This window comes from Anser cygnoides, chromosome 8 (genome assembly GCF_040182565.1).
Source record: "Anser cygnoides isolate HZ-2024a breed goose chromosome 8, Taihu_goose_T2T_genome, whole genome shotgun sequence".
Taxonomy (NCBI): Eukaryota; Metazoa; Chordata; class Aves; order Anseriformes; family Anatidae; genus Anser; species Anser cygnoides.
In genome coordinates, this window is record NC_089880.1 from 4,713,671 (window position 1) to 4,735,527 (window position 21,857).

At 37.8% G+C, this 21,857-nt stretch overlaps 1 protein-coding gene and 1 long non-coding RNA gene across 7 annotated transcripts in view; one reads left to right on the top strand and one right to left on the bottom strand.

Moving 5' to 3' along the window:
- OLFM3 (olfactomedin 3) overlaps positions 1–16,711 on the bottom strand; it is a 60,844-nt gene extending 44,133 nt beyond the window's left edge. The window contains exon 1 of the mRNA XM_048066988.2: positions 16,500–16,711. Coding sequence (XP_047922945.1) covers positions 16,500–16,568 — 69 coding nt within the window. The 5' untranslated portion in view covers positions 16,569–16,711. The remainder of the gene's footprint in view (positions 1–16,499) is intronic.
- LOC106039409 (uncharacterized) overlaps positions 1–21,857 on the top strand; it is a 319,959-nt gene that overhangs the window by 152,498 nt on the left and 145,604 nt on the right. The window contains exons 1-2 of one of the 6 annotated variants that reach the window (XR_010833404.1): positions 17,037–17,175; positions 18,039–18,135. The exons of 4 other annotated variants lie outside the window; for them this stretch is intronic. This is a non-coding gene — a long non-coding RNA (uncharacterized lncRNA). Of the gene's footprint in view, positions 1–17,036; positions 17,186–18,038; positions 18,136–21,857 lie in introns of those variants that run through there. One more of the 6 variants, XR_010833407.1, reaches the window with a different exon arrangement.

A 21,857-nucleotide genomic window follows, 5' to 3' on the forward strand; every position in this document is an offset into this window, starting at 1 on the left:
ATTTCATGGATTTTCAGTCCTAGTGTTAGCAGATACTGAAACAGTGCCTGCATGATAACTGACAGAAAAAAAGGATGAGCAAAATCTTCGGTATCAATGAGCTTAGCATTGTAAGCTTTTCTGTGTATGAAATGCAACTCTGAGCTTACCTTAAGGTGATCACCAGTGGTGCCTCTGAGTATTAAATGAATGCAGGTTATGTAAGTTCACCTGTCTTCTTTAAAAATAGAGCCCTGTTGTGTCTTTAGCTATCTAGGAGCAAACCTGAGAGCTGTCATCAGAATACTACTTTGTTTTCACGCCTGTTTATGGGATGTTAGAATTTTGTTCTCTTGGACATTGCTTTTGCTTGTTGGCTCACCAGATACACAGAATGAAAACACTCTGGGTGATTTATCCTTTCCAAAGCATAACAATTCTGTTTACTGTCTAGGGGAAGAAAATCTTTATACATGTCTGGTCAGCTCAGAGCAACCTGTAATAATGGACAGCTGTTTGTCAGAACGTGTGGGTATTTTTTTAAATACTAAGGTCTTACCGGAATGAAATACTTATGTTGCAGTTTTATTTAGCAAATGGTGATTAGGGAGTAAGTGGTAGCATTGTTTTCTTTGTTAAAGATCTTTCAAGCAGAAGAGAAAAGACGATTGAGAATTTTGCTGCATATGAAACAGTCAGACTGCTCTTTAGTGCTAGAATGGGTCCAGCTCCTGACTGACCCTGACCTCTCTGAGGAGCTATGGTGACAGAAATGCCTCCCAGAACATCGTTTTATTTCCGTGTAGTATTACTTTAGCGAGGAGGAAGGAAGGAGGGAAATGGGGGCTGGGAGGTTAAATGGTGGTCAGATTCTGTATCATTCCCTGAGCTTTTTAGAGATGTGTAGGTGTCATCCCAGGTATAACCAGTAATTACTGGCTTGGGGATGGCAGGATCACCTTAGGACTTGGTAGCACCACAAAATTATGGCAGAGGTTGGTTAGGGTCAGACCCTCAACTGATACAATTCTGCCTGCCTGACTGCTAACAGTGCTTTTGGGCTGGAGCATCTTCCAGTTAGAAGTAGAGGCCAGAGAGAAGATAATTCTATGTTATTCTCTTGTACCACATACAACCTGAATGGCCAGAGCAAAAGGGCTTATCAGAAGGGTTACAACTTCTGGCATCCTTGGTAAAATTCTGGTCTGTTCTTGGAAATATCCAAAGTCACAGAATGATCCAAGCAATATGCTGTCTGTATTGATCTGCTGTGCCTGGCTCCTCCCCTTTGGGCACAGTCACTTTGTCTGGTATTAATGAAGAAATTCATTTCCATTCTTCCTTTCCTGCAGCACTCAGATGTTGGCTTTTACAGTTCTCAGTGTAAGAGGGCTTCTTCCCCCAGCCCCCCTTTTGAATCTTCAGAAATCCCAGAGTAAAAATAACTAAGCAATCTGAAGTTTGAGAAACTTTCAGAAAGTTTTATTTTTTCAGGCACTAAAAGAAAAAGAGCTCTGAAATAGGGAAATAAAATCATTCTTTTCCCCCAAGGACTTGCTTTGGAGTGCAGTGCGATTGTATTTTTCTGATACAATGTCTTTATAACTTTGCAGCATAAATAAATAAAAGCTGTAAAACAGCTCAGGCCTCTTCCTCCCTTGGGTAGACAGAACTTTTAGAATCAGATGCCTCTCAGATGTTCTGTGGTCATAAGTCAATCCCTAGTCTTTGCCTCTGTTTGCCTGCTGCAGTGCAGATACTGTTCGCAACTATATCGATCCTTGAGCAGAAACATTGGCCTAGGTGTTCTAATGCTTTTCAGTTGTACCTCAGACTAACTTAACTCCAACACATGCCTTTTGTAGCTACAGAATAAGGAAACTTATGACTTTGAAATTGTGCTATATTCACCCCCCATGGATCCCAAAATAACAGTCTTCTTTACACTTTCACATATAGAAGTTATCTGTAGTTTATTCTGCCTACTGTATGATTTCCTCAGGAGGAAAAAAAAATTGGACAGACACAGAAGAGGATGGCTTAGCATCTCCCAGGAACATGATTAAAGATTTGGTTCAAGTTCTTTTAGTTTAAAGATTGAGTTCAAGGCAAATCGATACACCGTATCCATTCAAAATTATATATTCACTTACATATCCTATATAATAGTTATATAATAATATTAAATATAATAGTAATATATAGCTATATATTATATAGTAGGCCCACGGTACAGTATTTGTTTCCCAGATGGACAAGAAAACATAGATATTGCGTTCTTGCTTTTCTGCAAGTACTGAAGCTCACAACTTTGAAATTATATGTATACATATTTTAATGAAAATCTAATAGAAAAATTGTCTTGAAAATAAACAAAATGAGTAAGATATAAAACAAGTAAGAATTATATATATATTTTTTGTGAATATTGGTGGACCATCCCCTTAATATTTGCTTAAGTCAGTGCAATGTGAGAGAATACTAAGACTTAGAAATGCTATTTCGTGTCTTGATAGCAGCAAAGAAAATGCTATCTCATCTTAATATAGTATTAGTGTTCTCATTTATGACAACACCTAATGAGTCTTTGTTCCTTCTATTCACGAATATCCACCTATCTGTATAGACACATCTTTCAAAGATCTATATAATTACAGAAGAAAAAATAAGCAAATAAAAGTGAAAAAATAATTTTAGATCTAAGCAGCTAATTATTTCCACTTATCCTTGTAAACGTATTTATGTAATTGTGCACACTATTTAAAGGTATGAATAAATGACTTCAAAGTCTAGTGTTGCACGAAAGTATAAAAGTAGCAGGAAAGAACAATTTTTTCCTTGTTGCAAGCTACTTTAAAGTGATGGCTAAAGAGAATGATAAGAACTTGGGAGCAGCTGTAAATCATACTGTGTAAGATTCTATTTCAAATACATTGTAGCTTATTACTTGCTTTGTTTGTTTTCTGACACGCTTCTCAGATATATTTTGAAGAAAAAGCAATCACCCCTTACCCTTTCACTCTTCCCTGCCACTGAATAGTACTTGGTATTTTCCTGCAAGGTTTCAGTGACTGTACCGTTTCTTTCCCTTTTTATCCTTGAGTCTATGCAACGAGTCAGAGACCCCTTGCCTATTTTCTCTACTGTCTGCCATAATTATATGGAATTACTTTTTAGCAAGAACTTCAGGAGAATACATTTCCCTTCCCAGCAGTGAGTAAAACAGATATTGCTTTGTAAGTGTTACTTAAGTGATACTTACAGTTTCTGATTTTGACACATTAGATAGTGGAATGAGAGAGATGTAATTGGTTCCACACAAACTTTGGGTGGTTTTGCTATAAACAATAGTAGGGAATATTGGGTATTCATACTCAATACCTGAGTATGAATAACTGGGAAATAAAAATTGCAGTAGTAGAAGTGTTGTTGTATCATACTCTTCTCAGAAGTGCTGAGAAACACACTGCCAGCATAGTTAAAAATAGACTGCACTATATACTCAATATAAAGGTTGAGCAGATACTGTGATCTAAACAATCTAACAAAATTAGCTTCCTTTTTAACTAGAATCAGTCTAAACATAGAGTACTATTTTCAGCAACATTTCCATAAATAGTTCTTGGTGTGTAGCTTCTATGAATAATTCACAAATCTGAATACTAAAGTTTGAGTTACTCTGGATTGATAAGCCATAAAATGTATTGATATTTCTTTAACAAGTAGGCAAAACTGTACACATGCAAGTACAAATTATAAACTCATTTTCAAAAATATTTTACAATATTCACGTAATGTTCTCCTCTGTCATTAATTTTGCTTGCTTAAAAAGGAGCACAAATATTTTTAAGCTATGTTTGTTTAAAACTGGAATCAGTATTTGTGGAAGATTTGATTTCTGGTTTTCTTCCTATCTACCATGGACACTGCATTAGGAAAGGAAAACACTGAATCACTTCATCTTTTTCATCCTCATTTTCTTTCATAGGCATCTTGCACTGATGTGCTCGTCCAGTAGGAGATTATCTTTGATGGGCATGGGCCGGCTGACTAGTAATAGACACAGTAACATATTCTAACTCATGATTGATTGATTTGGAAGTGAGAAATGAACCTAGCTTTGCTGCTGTGGCTATTTGCTGGCCAAACAGTAATGTATTTTTAAATTAAATAAATCCCAGTTCCAATTTACTTTGGTACTGTAAAGACCTATTTTTAATATGCTCTTTTATTGATAGGTGAGTACCTTTATGAAAGACAAAACAGTCCTGAAGATATGTTTTTTCAGATACTTAAATTTTCAGTGTTTCCAGCAGAATTATTTACTTTAATCTCACACTATATCATTTGAGTTTCCTGTCATCATCCCTGCCCAGGACTATTCTTTCCACTGTTGAGTGTACTTAGTGCCTTTTTCACAGTGTGCCCACTGTTTAGAACATTCTGCTAACTTACACCTGCCATCCTTCTTCCCATCACCAGCTATCACTGCATCACAGTCTGCTATTTAAGATTGATTTTGTAGTCTACCCTATAGGGTAGACAGATATCTCATGCATTCAGCATTTATAATGCAGGCATGTTCCAACAACTTGCATCAGAAGAAAAAAATTCCATGTGTCCTGTGACAACTGAAGTAGCAAAAAAGTATTTGAATGCATTTGTCTGCTAAGCTGACTTCCTAAGCTTTGGGTTTTTGAGAGTGCTTGCAAGCTGTTAGCCTTGGGTATGGGCTATGGCTACAATGCCACATTAGACCAGTTATGGGCATTTCAGCAGGCTGCCCCTGGACCTTGGTTTCAGTGGGTGACAAACCTGAGGGGAGCTGCAAAGATGTCCCACTGCTCACAGGCCAGGTCTCTGACTGATCAATGAATAAGTCAAGCCTCCAGGTGCACCCTAGCATGTATCTGCTCTTCAGTCTGGAGGCAGTCTTTGTCGTCTTGAGGTATTTCCACTTGCAGAAAGCAGATTTTGTAAGGCAAATTTACCAGAAACTATACTTATTGGGCAGATTCTCACTTCAGAATCAGCGGTGCAGTTTAAAAATGTTTTGATATAAGAATACTGGAAAACATGCAGAATCTGCAAAAACTCTTTCAGGATCCTTTGGTGGAACCCTAAGCATTATTTAAAATAATAAGGGAGATTATTTAAGACATTTGTTAAGCTCATGTTTAAATGGATGGTGATAGGTACGCTGATCATAAGTTCCTCCTCCTACAGTCAATGCTATTTTAAGCAGGCTTGTGTTAAAGCATGGCCTCCTCACAGCAACAAATATATATATTGGGGGCAGCGATACCCCGCCTGTCATGAGACATTTTAGTTTAACTGATATTAATTGGAGTAACAGTTTCAGAGTTTGGATACATGCCCTTGCAAAGATAGCTGAATACCCTTCCAGTCCACTGAACAAGTTATCAGATCACTCTGTTTTGGCCTTTTAAAGTAAAAGTAGACATGTGAACCAGAATCCATGTGAATTCTTGACATCTTGGGATGTCTTTCTTAGTTGCACTTACTTGTAGCTCAGAAGATTTGGTTTTAATTTTTATTAAAAAAAATAATAAAAAAATTAAGCACATGAAATGACTTGGAGACAAGTGGAGGAATTTGTCAAAAGTTAACAAAATGCTTAAGAGTCTCCCAAAACTGAAAAAGATCAACAAGATTCCTGGAAAATGAGGCCATCCTTTGAAGGCAACTGGTTATGGCAGAAGTAAATGCTTAGCAGCTAAGAGGGTTTATAAGCAACACGGCTGGTCAGAAAACATTCCAAGATTGCAAACAAGGAGTAAAACACTTAGTGTTCTGGAAGATGAAGAAAGGAGAAAACTAAGGGCTTTGGTATGAAATTAACTAAATAATAGCATATTTTGCACAGAGGAAGAAGAAACAAATAGAAGAGAAAGATATCACTTGTAGTAGTAGTTTACTTTCCTAAAAACTATGAATGTTTGGGAAACCAAAGATGAGATGATATGGCAAGTCTTCAGAACCTTAACTGAAATACATCACAATGGATAAGAAAACAATGAGATTTTAACAAGAAAAATATTGCCTAAGAGACTAATTTCTGGAGGGAGGGAAAATAATTAGCAAGTAAAGAGATAACATCAGTGCTTAAGAGTTAAGGTCTATTAAGACAGTCAAATCACACAGTACAAATGATTTATGTCCAAGAATACTAATGAGAAAGAGAAAGTAAGCATTAGACAATACTTAATTGCATGTGCTTCAGGAAAATCCCTAAAGAGAAAAAAAAATGACTTTGTTTCTATTTAACAGAAGAATTGAGCAGTTAGGTCATATCAGGATTTTATCTTTATTTTATTATTATTACTTTTTTTTTTTTTTTTTTTTTTTTTTTTTTTAGTAGCTACCACTACTGTTGCATTCATTTGGAAACTGATTTGTGGATGCATTTGAGAAAACATTAACTGGTTGTTGATTTCCACTGTACGGAGATGAACTCAGAAACTTAACCTGCTTAACCTTACATCTTTATTTCTGCGGCATCCAGCCTCTCACAGGATCAAAGCCTTGCTGAGATAGGAAGGCACCTCTGGATGTTGTCTAGAGCATGGCCAGCTAGAGCAGGTTGCTCAGGGCTCTGTCCAGTCAGGTTTTGAGTAGCTTCAAGGATGGTGACTCCACAGCCTTCCTGGACAGCCTGTTCCAGTATTTGATCACCCTCACAAATAAAAAGGAAATATTTTTTTTTTTGATGGAGCACCAGATTGAATTTAAAGTAAGTGTAGCTGCTTAAAGGCACGTTAAACATCATACCTGTGGGTATTAAAAAGGAAGTAGGTTTATCCCTCAGATACTAGCCAGGAGATGGATTCCAAGTCTTAATACTGATTTACTACTTCTGGTGTGTGTCAGAATTATCTTCTATTGAATGAGTCAGAATGTTCAGTAAGAAATCTAAGATCTTTTTTTTTTTTTTTTTTTAGCTCAAGATTTTATAGGAATGTTAGTAAAAAATGGAAGGGAGTTTTCAAAGTTGAATGAATCATTCAAAATTGTTTAGAAATAAACATACAGAGATTGTTTCAACTGCATACTCCTAAATAAATCTCATTTCTAAATGGAAGAGAGCTATAAGCAAGAGCAATTTATTCTATTTTTGACAGTCACCTGTGAATATAATCTGAATACCAGTAGCATCTGGTAATTTTTTCTTCTGTATACACAACAGAGGTGAACCTTATCATTAGTGTAGCTTTCTGACTTGTCAAATCTAAAGCTTAGCAAATCTGAATACTACAGCTACTGCCAGTATTACATCAAGATCCTTCTTTCATTTTCCCCGAAAGTTCAAGGCTCTCAGTATTGCCTAGTCGCTTCTTGTACAGTGTCTGTATCAGAGACATCTGCAGGGGTTTCTTTTTGCCCAGTGCAGAATTCCACAAACTATTTCCTAGTGACATGCACAAAAGCAAAGTTATTGGTCTGCACAGTCCTTTACCCATCTTACTAAATTCATTCCTGAAAGCACGTTAAGTAACTGCTGTTCAATATAAATCAGTTACCAGAATAGCAAGGATGCCCAAACTGAAAAAAGTGAATATAACATTGTAACTGACACTTTGAACAAGGTTTTTTGTGTATCTGAATAATAGATACTGATTTAAAAAGTAAATCAATGTGTGTATTAGGAAGGGTAATTCAAAAGAAAAGTCTGTTGAATGATGATGATTCCATAGGAAATGTAATTTTACCTTGAAGCCAACAACCACAATTTTGAACATTCTTTGAACAATGGAACTTATATTTTAAAATAATTCCTTGGCTAAGTTGAGGTGTCAGACTCAAATCTATTTTGCAGAAATCTTTTCTCTGAATAAGGTGTTTCCAAAAAGCTCTCAATTTGTTGTCAGTTTGAGGATTATTTGTGCAGGGCGTATTGTAAATAATCCAGGAGGTCATGGTTCTCCAGGAATGTCAGAACTTAGCAGTTCCGATTTTGTTAATCTTTTTTTTTTTTTTTGCCATTCATTTCTGCAGTAATCTTAATGATAGACTAATGTGATTATTACTTAATAACTGTTTTTTCTTTATTAATTTAGCTCTAGCTTTTTGTCAAGCTTATGTGACTTTTGTAACAGGACACTAGACTTAATTGGTAGTTGATTTCTCCTGATCTGAATTACCTATTAAATATGAAAAGTTCCCTACTTTATGCCTGAGAAGGATCTTGTTCGTTACTCTGCCTGATATGCATTTCTGTATTCTTCACGAAAGTGCCTATAAGTACCTGCGATGACAGCAAATAATATTGATCTGAAATCTCATTATAAAGGCAAAACACTCGCCTAAATTTTTCATACCTTCATCTATATGATAATTCATATCACGCTCGAAGTTAAGATACTTCAGGGCATGGAGCTGAAAGGACCTTTACTGTGAAAACTAGGGGGCAGCAGGATGTGTGGTCATGTTTAGTACAAGTACTATATATATGTACTCTTGCAATGACAAGGTTGAAGAATTAGCCAGCTCTTGCTAATATGCAAGAAAAGAAGAAAAGCAAAGAACAAAACAAAAAAATGAGGAAAAAACACCCTCCAGCATTAAATGGCTTAGTAAATTATGATATGTAAGAGAGATTTTGCCTTTAAGACAATTTCTTTGTAATTTCTCTGCCAAGCTCACATGCCATAGCCTCTGGAAATTTTATGACCATGCAAACAGAATGAATGTCATAAGTATGTTCCCGTGTATCTTAAAAATATTAAAAAGTTGAGAATAGTGAAATAGAAGACCATATCTCACTTCTAAAAAGGGTAGTGCTGTGTTGATTTAGTGCATTAAAATGGACAATGAAAGGTCTGATGAGTTTGGTGAAGTAGAGGTGGAACAGGGATGGGGCAGGGGGTGATGCTGGGCCTGGGGCAATTAGCAGTGTGGTGTTGCTGGGGAACTTCAGCTCTTACGAACTTGGATTCAGTGATGGGTTAACAATAGATACTTTGAAAATAATGATCTGCCACTAAGCCACAACTAATGGGCTGTCTTTACTTCTACGAAATAAGAACAATGAAATGCCTATTCAGTTCAGGGGGAATAGACCTGGTTCACTTGGGCCCAGACCAGGCAAAAATGAAAGCAAATTAGCTCACATGTTGAAAAGCAGGTAAATTTCCCTACAAAATTACATCTAATCTAAGAAAGCTAATGGAGTTGTTGGAATTGCAGTCTGTATTCTGTGTATTGTTTGTTTCTTGGTAAAGTATCTCAGTGTTACAGCTATACTCTTTACTTTGTGTTTTCTTGGAAGAGTCTCAATACTGTATATTGAAAATGCTCAGAATCTTATTAGCAGGTGGATTTGTTAGAATACTATGTAAAAGGCTACATGGAAAAATTAATAAGAAAAAAATAATTGCAGCACTGAGGCTGGGACTTGCATAAACCAGTTTAATTTGAGTAAATAATGATGTAGTAATATATTCTAAATACATTGAAATTTTATTTCTATGAAACCAATTTTAAAATTAATGTCCAAACTCAAATAGCATTTACAGTTTTGTATGTGGAAAATGATTTAAATGCTTAGTTATCACCTTGAAAGCAATGCAAAGAAACACATTTTGTATTATTTTCCTAAAGCAGAAGTTCTAAAACAAACAAACAAAAAAACAATAACAAAAAACAATGGGTTCATTAAAGTATCTATAAACTGCATTTTTTAATAACATGCACCAATAGTTGAACATTATTTACAGTGTAGTAATAGGCACTTAATAATAGAGTTCATGAAGCTGCAGCCTTCTGAACGGAGTCTTTTCCTCTTGTTCTACCTGTTCCCCTTCCCTTATGAGTTACTTAACAGCTTCAGGAGTATGTTAACAGTATTTCCCCAAACCACGGGAGTGAAGTGGGCTACTTGCTTCCAGTATTTGCTTAAGCTATGGTTCTGCTGATGAACATATGTTTTTCAGTGAGGTAATAAATAAAAAGATTAAATCTGCATTCCACAGTTGCAAAGATTTGTTTGGTTAGATGGCAGTGCAGCAGACAGATGACTTTGTTCTTGAGGGAACTGAAGGATGAAAAAATTACATTTGTGTTATCTGGGGCTGCTTTAAGTGGTTTAATTTAAGTGAGAAAGGCTCAGAAGGGGGTCAGAATATTAAAATTATTTTAATTTTTCTTGAGGAAGAAGTTTTAATAAATAGTGGATATTTTGTGAATAATTGCATATTACATTTTTCTTTTCTGTGGAGAAAAAAAAGTACATACGGAAGCAGCTAGGTAAAAGTTTACAAAATTCCATATCTGCAGGCCTGGTATTTCCTGGTATTTTACTTTTGGCTATAACTGAAGTTCCAAGTTACGATTGTTTAGTGACTTATGACAAATATGCCTGGCTGTTTATTTTGCTTTTGTGATAAGTCAGCTTCTGTCATGAAATTGAAGACGGTATAGGATGGTACGGAAAAGCATATAGTATGTGTGATACCACAATGAAACTTTAAGGAATCAAATTGCTGTGTATACCCTTGTAGCCATCATTAACACAGAGTTCTGTCCTTAATGTTAACTGCTTATATCACCAACATTTTGTGTTCAGTGTCCCCTTCTCTAAGTATGGAAGTTTTGTGGTATGTTGAGTTCATTAATATGAATCACTCATATTGTGAGAAAACACATTAGGAAGCTATTTCTAGAAGATGGTCAGTAAAAATGAAGGCTACGGGTCATTTAGTTTTAGTCTACACAGAGCTAGCTAGACAAATGGTAATGATTTCCTTTGTCCAGTACATACAACACACTGTATTTCCCTGTTTATAAAAAATCTTTTAGTCCTGCTCCCAACAGGGATAAGATAACCTGTGTTACTGTAAATAAGGTTACATGCCTGTTTTATTTGCATATTAAACAAGTTATCTTCTGGCCAGTATTCCAGTTTGCCAAAAAACAAGTTTAAAAATACTGAGAAGTGAGTAATAAAAGCAGGACACAGTTACAAAGGGCCTTATAATTTAGCATTCTGGTGTCTGTTCTTTCAGGCACAGACGTGAATTCTCTAATTCCAGATAAAGCAAGGTTAGACCTTAAACACCTTTAATGACAGGAATAAAACAAAGACACTAAAAATAGTAATATTTTTGAAATAGTTTCAAGTGTTCTGATAAATTATGCTGCTGATAGGAGTGGAATTACCTTTAAGATTGGAACCAGTACTGAAAATAACTGAAGCAGTCTATGCCCGGAGTGAAGTGTCTCTGATTTCTCTATGCTCTGACGTAACACATAACATCTGAGTTCACTCTCCTTTTTTCTCAGATACATTTCTCAACACTGTGCTCAACTTTAAGAAATAATCTAAGAATTGTCCTGAGCTTCACCATCACCCAGACATTGTAATGTGATTTTTAAATTCCCAGAGGCAAATGCTCCCTTAACTTGTCATGCTGGATTCCTTCATCCTGAATTAATTTTATCTCCTTTATCTCAGCCTGTGAAAGGTATCAAGTGGCCATCAGTGGTGGATGGGTGTCCTTCTGATAAATAGATAATGTGTCATAATCAGAATTGTTAAAGTTGCAACTTTTTATCAGTTTCTGAATAAGAGTTCTACACAGTTGTCAACACAATACACCTTTGCACTTTTGTTTTACTAATATTCTTACTTCTTGGATAAGATGTGCCATACTTTGCAGTTAATAGGCAGTGTGTCCCAGAGCAAATATGAGCAGAAGAATAGACTTTCTGAATTGGTGGTAAAGATAATTTAGTACTGAAGTAAGAGGACTTATGTCCTCTAGAAAATGTATTTCTTTCTAGTATTAGGAAAATTTCCCAGTTGACTGAATAAGGGAATGGCTAAGATATTTATCATCCATTTTTTCTTCTTAGCAAACTCACCAAAAACATAATTAATGCCAAGACTAAGTATATGAAGATTGATGCTGTGCACTTCAAGGGTTCTTAAGAGATCCCCTTGTGAACACATTAAGATCATTATCTCTTAGAAAAATAAAAAGTCAGTAAAAAAAGCTGAAGGAGGCAGATTTGGAGCTGTCATATTTTGAAAAAAGACCTTTTTGAAAAATGACGGTCAGATCAGGTGAACAGTAAATTGCTGTTCTGCAGGTGCACCAAGTGCACATTTATTAGCTGACCATGTGGAAAGTAGTACACATGACCTCATTATGCTAAACAAGTACAACATAAGCTCTTTGATCTTCTTTGGGCATTCTTGAAGTACATAAAAACATCTAACTCTTGAATGTTTTTCTATCTGTAAAGCTATCTATCTGTTCCTGGATGCTGGCATTCTCCTTTGTGGAAAGAGTCCTGTATTTAAACCCAGGCACACAAAGTCCTCACTTCTCTCAATTTCATCTTAGACAAGAAATCTACTGCCCTGTGAAGTGAAGCAGTACAACAGATTGATGTTCTTGTGAAAGATGGTCTTCAAAATGCTTTTGCTGCAAAGATTTACACAAGGGTTTTTAAATTTTACCTGGTTTTCAGTGAAGATCCAGTAAGAATGCTGAAGTGATGCCCTGAAGCATTTGTGTCATACTAAAGTATTGAGAAAGGGTATTTCAGTGCCCAAAGTAAACTGGAGCCTCTCTGAGGACTTCCTGTTCATTTCTTAATAGGTCTCTTAAGAATTGCAAGGATTTGAACTGGAAATTTATAATTGCTCAATCTGTAGGCAACTAGAAACACATTTTTAGAGCTATAGCTGGGTATTGTTTCAATAGCTATTAAACTGCATTTCTGTAGACTGTTACCCATTGACTGAAGTTACTAGACTGAGAGTAACATAACTGGAATTACACCTGGGAGAAGACATAGGACACAGACAACTCTGGACTGTTCTTCACTGGGTTTTGAATCACGTTGCTCAGAAATGTTAAGGCAAGAGTTGACCATATTCAGTAATTCTTTATTTAGAGCATTCTTAAATCCTGTAGGTTAAATAATTACATACGATTTTCATATTGACTAATGACTAATACTGTGGAAAACAGTGTCAAGTAATTTCCAAAAAGGTAATGAGATTTCCACACAATTTTGCGGTGTATTATAGCACTATGACTCAGTATTTCCAACAAAAATTGCGTATTACGGTAACCCTTGTTTTTACATAATATCCTTGTTATACAGTCTCTCAGTAAAGACGAATTAGCTTATACTCTGAAGCAGCATTAAAGTAATGCGCTCTTCCTACAGAAAAGTTCTGTTGGTCTCTGGGAAACAGAAGGATTTTAGCAGCTAGTTGTGTAGTCTGCTGACGTGTGAAAATTGTGGATTTTTGAAATCTAGAAACATGGTTATTCCAAAGATCAAAATGCAAAAGTTATGGGTGCACTCAAAAATAGTTAACTTTTCAAATTTGCTTTCATTTTTTTATGTTAATGCTCCCAAAGATCCTATTATCCCAAGCAATGAACATAGACGACACATGCTTTTTGCAACTGTCCTTAATGATACTATACATAGCTCCTGTTTGGGATTGGACCCACCAGTCTCCCTTTGAAACACTTCTTTTGGCAAAGTTCAAAGAACAGAAACCCACCAGGTGTAGGACATACAACCATTATAAAAGCTAAAGGCATAAATTTTATTAACTGCATGGAAAAATACATATTTTTCAGATCTGTTTAAATCTTCAAAAATCAAACTTAAAAAACACCATCTACACTTGGCAACCTGCTGAGCTTGTTCTCTATTTGGTGCAGCATTACATTACTCTAAAATGCTCACTTGGTTATACTGCTGTGGTTATTTGGTTATAGCAATCAAATGATATGGCCAGCAAAATAACACTTACAAAAGAAGTCCACTTTGTATACTATGAAGGTCATTTCAGAAAACTCCAGGCTTGCAGAAAAGCAGCACAGAGATGCCATCTAGCAGTAACTCTTAGAAATTTCCTAGTACTTAGTTCATTCTTTCAAGATACTGCTTTTGAGTGTAGGAGAAAGGAAAGATTTTATATTCCAAGTCTTTTTATATAGTTGGCTTCCTGCTGAATATCTAATCATCCTGCTGGAAATAAAACTTTACTGAAACACATTATAATGAATAATTATATTTCCTTGTATTTTTCAGCATAAATACAGAGAAAAATTAGAATCAAATTAACAGATGTGACATTTTAATAAGTGTCTTAAAATTGATATTCTACAATTAGCATTAAGAGTATTTAAAATTAATCAGTATTGAGCTGTCTTCCATTTGTTAAAGGCTAATTTCCAGAGCAGGTCAATATTCTACATCAAGCTTAACAGAAAAAAAGAAAAAAAAAAATACAACATGGGCAATAAATTACTGTGATTGAAATAAAATTTTAATGTGCTAGAAATTTAAGAATAAATTATACATATTTTTAGTATATATTACCATAAGATGGCAATACTTAAATACTTTACAATGAGTAGATAACATAGTAAGTTTAGCATAAAAGCCCTGTCATAGTACGAGTGACTGTGGACAACAGTCTTAAAAGTCAGTGATAGCCAGTGCTATATCAAAGCTTTTTTTTTTTTTCCTGGGAATTCTTAAAAGTAATAGATCAGTTACAGAAGTTATTACTTGGATATTAATTATGCAGGACATGAATAGGAATGTACTGAGGCATGCTTTGAAACATCTGGCATGATTTATTTTCATTTGTGTGTGTGTGTCAAGGGCATGTAAAAAGTTGTGTGTCTACTCATGAGCATGTTGCACAATTTTTTGTAAAAGAAGGAACTGATCATCTCATTTCTTATGACTAATTTCACACGATATATTTGCTTCCAAACCTGCAGGGCAGAAAATTGTTATTCCATTTAGCATAAAGTAAGCTAAATAACTGAGCACTACTTTCATTTTTAAAGTGATTTCAATCATAACTTGTATTTATTTGCTGAAAACAAACAAACAAAACCAAAACCACAGACCTTGTATTCATTTTGCATACATCATTTTTCACAGAAATATGTCAACAAAACTCAACTATTATCTGCTATGTGGCACCTTTTCATATGCTTAATGTGGAGTAGTATCTTAATCAAGGATATGAATAACCATTTGTTCTCCTGTTTTTATTTCTGAAAACCCAATTTATCTCTGATAAACAGCAGACTTGGATTAAGGGCTCTTGTTTTTACATATTCTTAAGGACTTTAGAAAGGACTTTAGAGCTTCTGGCTCATGACCTCTTCACAAAGTTAAAAGGGCCTGCAATGAACATTTTAATATCCCTAAAAATGTCACATACAGCAATGACTAAAAGGCCATTTTTCTGCCCTCTGCACAGTATGCCACAGCAAAAAGGACCAGAAGCAAAGTTTCAAAGATAATTTATGCAGTTCCATTCCAGTGGCTCATCCTTCTTTTCAGTGCTAGATGGTAATAGACATCTAAGATGGAACATTTCTTCCCAGTGTTATTATGGGGCATATCTCTGACACCTAAACTAAGCAGAATTCTGCCAGCTGAAGCTCGTTTGCTTCATTAGTGGTTTTACTCTTCTGTGGATAGACAGTGATACAAATTGTGTTTATCCTGCCTTCAGGCAGTCTCTTTGCCTGCAACAGATATAAGTGTACCAGAAGACGGAGAAATGACTGTGGAAACCTGTGATTATAATGTGGCCATGTGCTCCAGTTCACATAGATGTGGAACTCCTGTTCACTGCCTGATGAGTCTCTTTGCAGAACACAGAGATAGCCGATGCTGTCAAATAGATGCTATTTAACAACATATGGATATAATTCATTATTAGCTAATGTTATTAATCCTATATAATCTCCTTTTTCTTCTTTTATGTTGTCACCGTATCTTATGATTACTGCAGCTGTAAATACGTTTTTCGCTAAATTGCTTATTAAGTTCTGTCTTTACATTTTTTTTAAGAGGAATACCCTTTTCATACCGTTGGAAATTCTGTGCATATTTTATATGATGAATTCATTTATTTAAAAGGAAAAACAAACTGTCAGAAGAGCCAAATACTGTTTCATATCGCTGTCTGGTACCTAAGTGGTACCACTGAGGTGACATTCACCCGCACAGATTACAAATCGTGGCGACACGGAACGGACTGCTGGGGGTGATGCCTGCAGTGCTATAGGATTTTCTTCCTCTCGTTACTTTTTTACGACGCTCACGGTTACAAGATGGCATGACACCAAAAGGCGGATGGCAAGTTGTAAGTTCACGCAGCACTACGGCCATCCGCAGGCCTGCCGGATTTTGCTCTTCGCAGCAATTAAGCGGCGCAGCGCGGTTCTGCTCTTCAGCGATTTCATCTAGAATCGCCCTGGCCAGCCGGGTCGCGCAGCTCAAGCACACCAATGCCTGTTCGCCGTGGCTTCGACATCGGACGCGGCATCTGGCAAGCTGAACGCTCCCGAGAGCGGGGAGCTCCGGGGGAGCCCGGCTGCGGGGCCGGACCCCGTGGGAGGGAGCCGGGGAGCCCGGGGCCGCTACTTCTGCCGCGATCCCCCCCGCCCCGGCCCGCTGAGCCCCGTCAGCCGCGGCACCCGGCCGGCTCCTACCTGGGAAGGGTGGAGGGCGGCCAGCAGGGACAGCAGCAGGAGCCTGGGAACGCTGCCGGGCGCCCGCATCCTGGCGCCGGGGCCGCCTCGCCTCGCCTCGCTCGCCTCGCCGAGCCGCTCCCTCACGCCGCTCCCACCGCGGGCACCGCGCCTCCCGCCGGAGCCCGAGTGGAGGCGGCAGCGGCAGCCGCCCGGGGGACGCTCATTCCGCGGGCGGGCGAGGACGGCGCTGCCCGTGGTGCCGGAGCGGGTCCGCTGCCCTGCCCCGGCCCGCCTTCAGCCCGCCCCGGCCCGCCCCTCCGCCAAACTTCGGGCCCGGGAGGCGGTGGCGCGGATGCGACATCATGGCTGCCGCCCGCCCGCTGCCCGCCGGCCCTGAGGCGCCCTCTCGCGGGGCGGCTCCTGCGCACCCGCGGCCGTTACCGTGCCCCCCCGGCGGGCACTGCTCGATGTACTCGTTGGAGTACCGGCTGCCGGTGTGGTCAGGCAACGCCAGCGTGCACGCTGGGCTCCGGGGGTGCTCCTCCGGCCCACACACAGTGGTCCCTCTGCACGGTCCCTCTACCGCAGCTGCAGGAAGGGGAGCAGCCAAGGCTGCGAGCTGCCTTCCTCAGGTTGCCACCACACAGCTGAGTGAAGCCCAAATCTAAGTCAATGCTTGTAACAGCACTGTCCTGTAAGCACTGGTAAAATATGTTACAATTTTAATTATTTTTCCTCACAGCACTCAAGTTCACGACCTATAGTCAGCATAATCTTAGATTTCGTGCGTTATCAGTTCTCAAATAGGCTGGGGCATGCCTGAGGTGGAGCTGGAGTGCAACTGACCAACCTCTTGCTCAGTTTCACCCACAGGCTGTCTGAGGTGGCTTCTAAAGGCCTGAAGGCAGCTGCAGCGCCCTCGGTAGCAATCCACCTGAAGAAATGAGCACAGCAAAGTTGGGTACCCCCAAGGCCTTGGTAGTGTTCAGTTCTTTGCTTTCTCAAGGACTTTTCTCCTACAACTGTTATTGTTATTAGTCAATTTTAAATATCTGTTTTATATACATACGATACTGAGGTCACATTTTTAAAAAATCTGATTTGGCTAGAGAACTTAAGCCTAGCTGATCATCAGAAAAAGTGAGTCTCCCTGTGAGTCTCCTTTATCCTAGTAGTTGAGGACCAGGAAACGTTTCTTCATTCTCTCCTCACAGCTCTATCCTATAGCAGCAATTCTAAATGCTGTTGTGAACTTAACAGTATTTGCTGTTCTATTTGAAAGAGCCCTGGGTCCTGGATGCGGTGTAAGATTTACTAGCTTTTATTAAAACATATACAGCATTTCTAGTATTCAGTGGTAGCAGACATCCTTCTCTTCACCAAAACTAACCTGAGGGTAATTGAAGTACTCACAGAGTGGAAATAAACTTGGAACTGTAAAATGTCATCTTTTCTGAGGGATTGGCACATTTTTACTACTTGGGGCTGATTGGGAAGAAAAAGTTTCCGTATTTTCTTATTACAAGGTGGTTGGAGCACCATTCCTCTCTCTTTAAGAACTTGCAGGAGGCTTCCTTTTCATCTTCCCATGAAAGGAGAGGAAGAAACAGCTGCTAACTGGGGACTGAGCTCCTGTGTGCAGGCCGTAGAAACAGTAAGTAGGTAGAGGATTATTTGGCTGCATCCCTGTTGTTTTGGTTTGATTTGGTTTTATCGGTTGGGGTTGTAGGAAGTGAAATGAAAAGAAGCTCCCTTTGTATCAGGCTTTGTATTAGGATTAAAGAGCCGAGAAGGGAATCTGATTCAGGGAAACTAATAAGACAGACCTGTCACTTCTATTGTGAGATACAAATGAGTTTTCCAGTTTTGCATGGCAAAATGTATCAGCTTTACTGTTGGCATGTGTTTGTTGTTGTTGGTTGGTTGGTTTGGTTTGGTTTGGTTTTGGTCTTGATTAGATGTTAACTTCTCTGGGGTCTACATTTTCCCTTTGTACTTTTTCAGTAGTTACCACAGAAAAGCCAATGCTGTCATGGATTTTCAGGTGCTGTGTAATATTAACAAAGAAAATAGGATCAAAAATATTCTTAAAGAAAGAAGAAAAACGTCACTATAAAAATAAAACAGCAATGCAAAATATTATTTAAGGATGTTTTTAGGTACAATATGTTGGTGAGTTCTCAAGCCCAGGAGAATGTTTTGGTTAAGTGCTCATTAGGATGAGTATGAAAATGGCACTGTTTTCTAACCTGTTTCCAAGTCTACAAGATTGGTGTCTTATGTCTTCAGGAGTTAATACCACTGCTGAAAGACACGTGTAACAGAATCTGTTCTGCCCACATGCTATCTGAAAGGATTGTATATCAGTGGCATAATAATTGGATCAAAGATGCCAGTTTTCCCTACAGTGATTTATTATCTTTCTGCGTCCTGAATTTCTTCCAGGATAAAAATAATCAGGTTTGCTTTTGTGAGTGAATCAAAATGTATGTTTTATGGTAAGATGACTCAGAGAAGACTTCTTTCAGTCATCATTGTCTTTTTCAAAGATATGGTCTTAAATTTCCATGCAAGGTAGATCTGCAAAGTATGGATCAAAATAATAATAACAAAACCTGCAGAATTTATGAATGAGTTTCTATTGAAATTCCAATGCCTACAATGGAAAGAGAATACCCTCTGATACAGACTTTATTATAGAGTTTCCATCTATAAAGAAAATACAGAAAGATACAGAAAGGAGACTGGTTTCAGCCATTTCTATTCTCTATGAAATAAGGATAAGAGCATATCAAGGGGATAGCTGCATATATGTGGCTTCAAGTAAAGGTAAAGTAACAGTACCAAAGCACCAAAACTCTGAAAGTTCTCCAAAGGATGAAGTGAATGGTGTTTTCAAAATAGCCCATTTCTTACAAAGAAACAAGAACAAAAAAACCCAAACCAAACCACCAACAAAAAAAAACAGACATGGATTCTAAAACCACAAAGGCAGATATAAAGGTATTTAGAATTTTACTAGAGTATGTCAGTGACTAATTCTCTAATTTTCCCTTCTCTTTCTTCCTCTACACTTTTTCCTCTTCCTTCCTTCCGTCCTTCCTTCCTTCCGTCCTTCCTCCCCCCCTCGCCCCCTCCCTCGCCCCCTCCCTCGCCCCCTCCCTCGCCCCCTCCCTCCCTCCCTCCCTCCCTCCCTCCTTCCTTCCTTCCTTCCTTCCTTCCTTCCTTCCTTCCTTCCTTCCTTCCTTCCTTCCTTCCTTCCTTCCTTCCTTCCTTCCTTCCTTCCTTCCTTCCTTCCTTCCTTCCTTCCTTCCTTCCTTCCTTCCTTCCTTCCTTCCTTCCTTCCTTCCTTCCTTCCTTCCTTCCTTCCTTCCTTCCTTCCTTCCTTCCTTCCTTCCTTCCTTCCTTCCTTCCTTCCTTCCTTCCTTCCTTCCTTCCTTCCTTCCTTCCTTCCTTCCTTCCTTCCTTCCTTCCTTCCTTCCTTTTTTTCCCCCTAGTTTATCGTAGATGAAATTGGCAAAATGTATGAACTATTAATCATGGCATGCAAACTTTCTGAGGAGCTTCAGTAAAGCTCTATGTTTGTCCACTTCCTCATGCTGCTTGGAACATCTGTCTATGAAATCAGTAAAATATTGAAGAGTACAAGTTAAAAATAAAACAAAAGGTTCCCAAGGCCCCCGAAAAAAAAGTAAGACATCAGATCTCCTGAACTCTTCAGATACTTTCACCTGTTATGGAAACTAATCATTTGTTTGGTACATGCAAAAGCACCAAAATGTGTTTTGAAAGGATACATAAGGATGACATAAAGTGACCCAATTCTATTCTGCTTGATTTTAACAGTCCATTACTGAGAAAAAGAAACTACCTAATAGACTAACCTGTTCATCCTCCTGCAACCTGACAAGTAATTTCTGAGTCAGAAAAGACTGCAATCAGACTAGTGAAAATTACTAGCAATTGCTACCTGTAATAATTGAGTTTGTTAAAACATATCTGAAAAATTAAACAAAATTCAAGCTAATATGAGAAGGTTTTGTTTTTGCTGTGTCTCCTATAGTGGCAAGGGAATACCTCATTCTGAGGTTTTCCTTCTAACAAAGCTTTTAATCATATCCTTAAAACCTATTAAATTCTATCTGTATGGCATTTCTTCTTGAATTCTTTGTATGGAGACAGTTGCAGTCAGGGTAAAATACTCGGTCTTGAGAAAGAAGAAAAGAGATATCAAAAGCTTTCCTGCAAGCATCAATGACAGCACATTAGCAAAATGGTGGCAAGCTGAATACAGCTTGTCTAGACAGTGAAGGATATTCTCAGTGTGTGGCTAGAGTTATAATAACTTCTTTTTGACACCGTATTGCAAGAAGCATTGCTAGCAGTTGGAATAAAGACAGATACTTGTTCACTTGGGTACACTGGAAACTGAAGTTGATAAATTGGGGATAGGTACTGAATTATATATAAGAATGTTCCAAGTTCTGCAATCTGAATTTGACAGCTCAAAAGTACTGACTGGAACTATGATAAAAGACAGCATACATACACATATCTAGAAAGATACTCCTAAAATTATTTATGGCAGGTCATGTCTGAGAGCTGGTTTTAATTGCAGTGCTATTAAAGGTTTTTCTAGAAAAGAAAATATTTTATAAAATCTATCTTATACTCTCACTGATTATTTTGTGGGTGTTGAATATTCCACCAAGTCAGGAAGGTAGTCCAAATTTGGAATTTCAGGCATTCTCTATGTTTATGATAAGGATGAAAAGTTTAGGAAATTGGGAAGAGAGGGATTAAACACTGACCCTGTTGACTTTAATGAAGCTGAAATGTCCTTGGAGAGCATTATTACATCTTACATTAAAGAAAAGATTTTGATTCAAAGAGATGAATGTGAGATAAAGATGAAAACAAAATTAAATTACTATTGACGCAGAAGCTAAACTTCTGTGATGGGTGACTACATTTGTAATAAACGTTATAGAAACAGATTGCTTAAAGTGTTGTAAACTCAGGTGAGTAGAGGATTCAGTAAAGTACTAATTCATTGAGTTTAGTGAAGAGTACGTAGATGTTAAATGAAATACAGAGACATTGCAGGTATGGGACAGAATTCTGGACTACTGTAAATCATTAAATTTACCCGTGTAGATTTTACCATCATATATATATACATATATATACATGTATTGACCAGAGCTCAATTGCAGTACCAGGCTTTGTCGTAATTATTTAAAAGCACACATACTTAGAAGAAAGATTCAGTCATAGTTATAAATTATAGTGCAAACATTCAGATGAATTTTATGTTCTGATCTGTTTTAAGGTTATGTGTGTTATCTTCATATCTGATATTTTTCCCCCAAATGA